This window comes from Salvelinus sp. IW2-2015, unplaced genomic scaffold (assembly GCF_002910315.2).
Source record: "Salvelinus sp. IW2-2015 unplaced genomic scaffold, ASM291031v2 Un_scaffold4130, whole genome shotgun sequence".
Taxonomy (NCBI): Eukaryota; Metazoa; Chordata; class Actinopteri; order Salmoniformes; family Salmonidae; genus Salvelinus; species Salvelinus sp. IW2-2015.
In genome coordinates this window covers 1-7,325 of record NW_019945402.1, presented here as the reverse complement: position 1 = coordinate 7,325, position 7,325 = coordinate 1, and the positions used below count along the sequence as shown (strand labels likewise).

Sequence of the window (7,325 nt, the reverse complement as noted above, 5' to 3'; positions counted from 1 at the left end):
GAAACACATCAAGGTCCTGAAGCTACAGGTCAGTTACCACACACATGAAACACATCAAGGTCCTGGAGCTAGCAGGTCATCACCACCACATTAAACACATCAAGGTTCCTGGAGCTACAGGTCTCAGCACCGCCACATGAAACACATTCAAGGTCCTGGGAAGCTTAAGGTCAGTTACCACACATGAAACACATCAAGCGTCCTGGAGCTACAGGTCAAGTCACCACCACATAAACACATCAAGGTCCTGGAGCTACAGGTCAGTCACCGCCACATGAAACACATCAGGTCCTGGGCAGGCATTACACACAGAACCAGGTACGAGTACTAGCACACCACATGAAACACATCAAGTACTGGAGGCTACAGGTCAGTCACAGCACACTGAAGAACACATCAAGGTCCTGGAAGCTACAGGTCAGTCACAGCAATGAAAACCATCAAGGTCCCTGGAGCTACAGGTCCAGTCACGCAGCCAATGAAACACATCAAGGTCCTGGAGCTAAACAGGTTTCAGTTACCGCCACATTCAAACACATCAAGTCATGGAGCCACAGGTCAGTTACCACCACATATGAAACACATCAAGGTCCTGGAGCTACAGGTCAGTCACCACCACACATCAATAGCACAACTCAAAGGGCCATGGAGCTACAGGTCAGTTCACCCCCACATGAAACACATCAAGGTACTGGAGCTACGCAGGTCAGTCACAGCCACATGAAAATGCATCAAAGGTCATGGAGCTACAGGTCAGTCACCTCCATATGGAAACACATCAAGGTTCCGGAGCTACAGGTCAAGTCCACAGTTTAGAACTTATAACTGGAACTGGAACTGTAATTCAGAGTTTCTACAACTACAGGGGAGAGTCTAGATCGGGGATCAATAGCAGACTACAGGGGAGTTTCAGAGTTCTAACAACTGATATCTACAACAAGGGGAGTCAGAGTTCTACAACTACAGGGGAGGTCAGAGTTCTACAACTACAGGGGAGTCAGAAGTTCTACAACTACAGGGAGCAGAGTTCTACAACTACAGGGAGTCAGAGATTCTACAACTACAGGGGAGTCCGAGGTCTAACCAACAACCAGGGGGAGTCGAGTTTAAACTACAGGGGAGTCAAGTTCTACAACTAAGGGGAGTCAGAGTTCTACAACTACAGGGGAGGCAGAGTATCGTAACTACCAGGGAGTCAGTAGTTCTTACCAAGATTACAGGGGAGTCAGGAGTTCTACCAACTACAGGGGAGTCCAGAGTTCTAAAGGTACAGAAGCAATCACACTAAGGGGGAGTCAGGTTCTACTACAGAGCAATTAGATTGGGGAGTCAGAGTTCTACAAACTACAGCGGAAGTCAGAGTTCTACAACTACAGGGTCGATTCTTAGTTCGGACAGAGTTCTAAATCTACAGGGGAGTCAGAAGGTTCTACAACTATCAGGGGAGTCGAGTTCTAGAACTACAGGGGAGTCAGAGTTCTACCAACTACAGGGGAGTCAGTTCGGAGGACTGCATACTGTGTTCTGGAGTGCATGCAGATCTGGATCCCACCCTCCTACCCCACTCCACCCACCGCCCACCTCAGGTCCCGAATAGTCCGCCCATTCCTACCCACTCCATCCCACTGTCCCTACCCCAGTCTAACAACTTCCTTTCCCCCCCACTGTCCCTACCTACCGGCACCACGTCCCCATGTCACTCTTCCTACCCTACTGTCCCTATCCCTGTCTACCCATGTCCCTACCCCTCTTACCTATGTTACTCGTCTTCTTCCTTACCTCCCTGCACCCATGCCCTACCTATGTCCCTACCCCTGTCCACCACTCACTGTCCCTACCTCCTGTCTACCCCTGTCACTCCTGTCCTACCTCCTCTACTCGTACCCCATTCACCTCTTTACTGACCTGCCTCGTCCAGTCCTCAATTCCCCTCACTGTTCCTACCCCTGTTCCTACCTCCCAGCTCCGTCATCTGTCACCCCTGTCCTAACCCCTTTCCCTCGCTCAGTCCCTACCTCTCTCTACCTTGTTCCTACCTCCCTGTCCTACCCTGTCCTACCTGTCCCACCTCCACTGTCCTACCTCCCTGTCCCTACCAACTTTCCTGCCTCTGTCCCTACTCACTGTCCTACCCATCCCTACGTCCCTACCCCACGTCCTACCCAGTCCCTACCTCACTGTCTACCCTGTCACCTCCCTGTCCCACTTCCGTCCCTAGCTCACGTCCACTCCAGTCCCTACCCCACTGTCCCTACCTCCTCCTACCCTGTCCCTCCCACTGTCTCCCCACTGCCTCCCCTTCCACCTCCCGTCCTACCCGTCCCTTACCTCACTGTCCCCTACTCACCATTTCCTACCTCGTTCCTCACGTCCTACCCCACTGTCCCTCCTCCTGCCTACCCGCTCCCTCTGCCTCCCGTCCCTACCATTCCCTCTACCGTCCCTACCCAGCCACCCAATGTCCCTACCTCCTGCCCACTCATTTCCTTCCTCACGTTCCCACCCACGTCCCTACCCCTCTAGTCCATACCGTCCACCATGTCCACCCCCTTCCCTACCACTGTCCCCCCACTGTACCGCACTCTACCCCACTGTCCCTAACCTCATGTCCTACTTGTCCCTACGACAATGTCCCTATCCTGTCCCTAACCCACTGTCCCTACCCCACTGTCCCTACCTCACTGTCCCACTCTACATGTCGCACTACCCCACTGCCCTCTCACGTGTTCCCCTACTCCCTGTCCCTACCTCACTGTCCCTACCTCCTCTGGTCCCTACGCCTCCCATTCTCGTTCTTTCTTCCCCCTTTTCCCTAACCTCCACGATTAACCTCGTCCTACGCCACACTGTCCCTACCTCCCTTCACTACAAGTCCCACTACCCCGTACCCTACTGTCCCTTACCCTCCCACTTCCGTCCCTACCCCATGTCCTACCATGGCCTACCCCATCAACCTCAGTCCTACTCACTGTCCCTACCCCACACTTCCCTCCCTGTCCCTACTTCCCTGTCCCTCCCGTCTACCACTCTACCATGGTCCCTACCTCCCTGTCCCTACCTCCCCTGTTCGCCTACCCACTGTGTCCTCCTGTCCCTACCCTGTTTTTCCCTACCCCACGGTCCTACCCCCACTGTCGCCTACCTCCCTTGTCCCTACGCTTACTGTCCCTACCTCTCCCACTCGTTCCTACCTCACTGTCCCTACCCCACTGTCCACCCGTCCCTACTCCCGTCCTACATGTCCCTACCGCCCGGTAACCCTGTCCCTACCCTACTGTCCCTACCTCCCTGTCCTACCCCCATGTCCCTACCTCACCGTCACCTACCACAGTCCCACCCCACCTGTCCCTACCTCCCTGTCCCTACTTCCATTGTCCCTACCTCAACCTGTCCCTACCCCCCTGTCCCTCCCTTCCTACCGCTCACATGTCCCTACCCCACTTCCCTACCCCACTCCCTAGCCCACTGTCGCCTACCTCCCAATGTCCCTACCCACTGTCCCACTCCACGTCGCCTTTACTCAGTCCCTAACCCACTGTCGCTAACCTCCTGTCCCTACTTCGTGTCCCTACCTCACTGTCCTACCCCCTGTCCCTACCCCTCATGTCCCTACCGCACTGTCCCTACCCCACATGTTCCCACCTCCCACTGTCCCTACCTCACGTCCCCTCCCCTGTCCGCTACCCACCGTCGACAGTCCAGACCCCCACTTCCCTAGCCCACTGCATCCCTACCTCCCCTGTCCCTACCTCACTGTCCCTACCCCACTGTCCTACCCCACTGTTCCCTACCTCCTGTCCCTACCCCACTGTCCCTACCTCCCTGTTCCCTACCGCCACTTCGTCCCTACCCCACTATCCTATACCCCACCGTGTACCTGACCCCTGTCGTCACTAACCCCACTAGTCCTTACCCCACAATGTCCCTACCCCACATGACGCCACACCCCTATCGCTCCAACCTGTCCCGACCCCATTTCCCCAATTCCCCCTTACCTTACTTTCTCCCAGTCCGCCATTCCTAACTATCCTGATATCTTTCTTCTCTCCCCTATTTCTCTCCAGGTGATAAGTCCCTCCTTAACCTTGCATGCTAAAAGATTTACGACGCATCCGGGCCCCAGTCCCACGTTCTCCCCCAGTCCCACGTGCCCCGCTCACCCCTGCCAGAGTGCCGCCTCCCTGGGGTTTCACTCCTGCCATACTCCCCCTGGCTTCGTCTTTGGCAACTCGGGTTGGTCTTACAGGGAAATACAGGCTACATACAGTACAGCAGGACAGTGCAGGCTACAGCAGCAGGAAGTACGGCTACCTTACCAGTATGGCGGAAGTACAGGGCTACATACAGTACAGCAGGAAGTACAAGGTCATATGGAGTACATAGGCAGAAGTAGCAGGCATACAACAGCATAGATGTACAGCGTTCAGAAGCAGGAGGAGTCATGGGCTACGCTACCAGCTCACACAGGAAGACAGACTAACATACAGCATTCAGCAGTGACAGTTCATGCTGAATACGAGTTACAGCAGGAAGTACAGGCTACATACATTACAGCAGGAAGTACAGGTTACATTACAGTACAGCAGAGAGTAAGACTACTACAGTACATTTACATTTAAGTCTTTAGCAGAGCTCTTATCCAGAGCGACTTACAAAATTGAGTGCATTCACCCTTAATGACGACTCCAGTGCGAACCGCCACTTCAATAGGGCATCTAACATCTTTTTAGGGGGGGGGGGGGGGGGGTCAGAAGGATTACTTCATCTTATCCTAGGTATTCCCTTAAAGAGGTGGGGCTTATCAGGTGTACTCCGGAAGGTGGTGATTGACTCCGCTGTCCTGCAGCGTCGTGAGGGACTTTGTTTCCACCATTGGGGCCAGAGCAGCGAAACAGTTTTGACTGGGCGCTGCGGCGCAGCTTGATAACTTCCTGTGGCTAGGGAGGCGAGCACGGCCAGAGAGTGGATGACCGCAGGGCCCTTGTTTGGCGGTGTAGAGGCTGATCAGAGCCCTGAAGGTCTGAGGCTGCCGTCCCCCTTCACAGCTCCGTGCAGACAAGCACCGAATCGGTCTTGATAGCGGCGCAAATGCGAGCTTCAACTGGAGAGGCCATCGGAGAGAGAGCGGCAGAGGTAGGTCAGGGTGACGTGAGAGAACTCTGGGAAGGTTGAACACCAGACGGGCTGCGGCGTTCTGGATGAGTTGTAGGGTTTAATGGCACAGGCAGGAGCCGCAGCCAACAGCGAAGTTGCAGTATATGGCCAGACGGGAAGATGACACGTGCCCTGATTAGACCTGGCGCCGCTTCCTGTGTGAGGCAAGGGTCGTACCTCTGCGCGATTTGTAGAGCAATGAACCTTACAGGAACGGGCCACCGCCTTGGATGTATAGTTGGAACGACAGGAGTGTTGTCCCAGGATCACGCCAGGTTCTATAGCGCTCTGGGAGGGAGGACACAATGGGTTGTCAACCGTGATGGCGAGATCATGGAACGGGAGTCCCCTTACACCGGAGGAAGAGCAGCTTCCGTCTTGCGAGGTTCAGCTTTGAGAGGTGGATATCCGTCATCCACACTGATATGTCCTGCCAGACATGCAGAGATCGATTCGCCACCCCTGGGTTTTCATCAGGGGGGAAAGGAGAAGATTAATTGTGCTGTCGTTTCTGCATAGCAATGATAGGAGAGAGACCATGGAGGTTATGACAGAGCCAAGTGGACTTGGCTGACATTATAGCGAGACAGGAGAGGCCAGGAACAGAGCCCTGGGAAGGACAACCAGTGGTGAGGAACGCTGTGGTGAGGAGACGAATTTACTCGCCACGCCACCTGGTAAAAGGAAGCGAACCTGTCAGGTAGGACGCAATCCAAGGCGTGGCGCCGCGCCGGAGATGCCCCAACTCGGAGAGGGTGGAGGACGCGAGGATCTGATGATTCACAGTATCGAGGCAGCCGATTACGGTCTAGAAGGGGAGAGCAGAGGACGAGAGAGTTAGCTTTAAGCAGTGCGGAGCGCTCTCGTGATACAAGAGAAGGGCAGTTCTCAGTTGTGAATGAACTAGTCTTGAAACCTGCACTGATTTGATCCAAAGAAGGTCATTCTTGAGAAGATAGCAGGAGAGCTGGCCAAGGACGGCAACGTGTACAAGAGTTTTGGAGAGAAAGAAAGAAGGCGATAACTGGTCTGTAGTTGTTGGACATCGAGGGATCGAGTGTAGGTTTCTTTCAGAAGGGGTGGCCACTCTCGCTCTTTGAAGACGGAAGGACGTACCTAGCGGTCAGGGATGAGTTTGATGCAAGCGAGGTGAGGTAGCAGACGACGAAGGTCTCCGAAATGGTCTGGAGAAGAGAGGAGGGGAATAGGGTCACGGGCAGGTTGGTTGGCTGCGGGCCGTCACAAAGACCGAGTTCCATCTGGAGGTGAGAGGGAGAAAAGAGGTTCACGGCACAGGGGTAGGGCAGTGTGTGGCAGAACCAGTGGTGTCGTTGTGACTTAGCAACACAGGGATCGGGATTAGTCGTCGACCTTCTTTTCAAATTGGTTGACGAAGTTCATCTGCAGAGAGGCGGGAGGGGGGGGGGGGGGAGGGAGGATGGATTCAGGAGGGAGGAGAAGGTGGCAAAGACGCTTCCTCAAGGGTTAGAGGCCAGTATCTGCTTGGAATTAGCAGGGTAGAAAGTGGCTTTAGCAGCAGAGACAGAGGAGGAAAATGAGAGGGAGGGAGTGAAGATGCCAGGTCCGCAGGAGGGCGAGTTTTTCCTCCATTTCCACTTTTCGGCTGCGCCGGAGCCCTATTCTTTGTGAGTCGCAAATGGTCGTAAGCCACGGAGCGGGAGAGGGGAAGGGAAACCTGAGCCGGCCTGGAGGATTAAGTGGACTATGGAGTCCAAAGGAAATGCAGAGGGAGGAGAGGACGGGTTGAGGAGGCAGAGTCAGGAGATAGGTTGAGCAAGGTTAGAAGCAGAGGGAAGAGATGGATATAGGATGGAAAGAGGAGAGAGTAGCGGGGGAAACACATCAAGGTCCTGGAGCTACAGGTCAGTCACCGCCACATGAAACACATCAAGGTACTGGAGCTACAGGTCAGTCACAGCCACATGAAATGCATCAAGGTCATGGAGCTACAGGTCAGTCACCTCCATATGAAACACATCAAGGTCCTGGAGCTACAGGTCAGTCACAGTTAGAACTATAACTGGAACTGGAACTGTAATTCAGAGTTCTACAACTACAGGGGAGTCAGAGTTCTAGAATTACAGGGGAGTCAGAGTTCTACAACTACAGGGGAGTCAGAGTTCTACAACTACAGGGGAGTCAGAGTTCTA

At 54.2% G+C, this 7,325-nt stretch overlaps 1 protein-coding gene across 1 annotated transcript in view; it reads left to right on the top strand.

Annotated features, from left to right (window-relative positions):
• Nucleotides 1–1,139, top strand: part of LOC139026212 (uncharacterized) — a 19,085-nt gene extending 17,946 nt beyond the window's left edge. The window contains exon 3 of the mRNA XM_070441503.1: nt 849–1,139. Within this exon, the coding sequence (XP_070297604.1) occupies nt 849–1,139 (291 nt within the window). The remainder of the gene's footprint in view (nt 1–848) is intronic.
• Nucleotides 1,140–7,325: the final 6,186 nt, after the last annotated feature.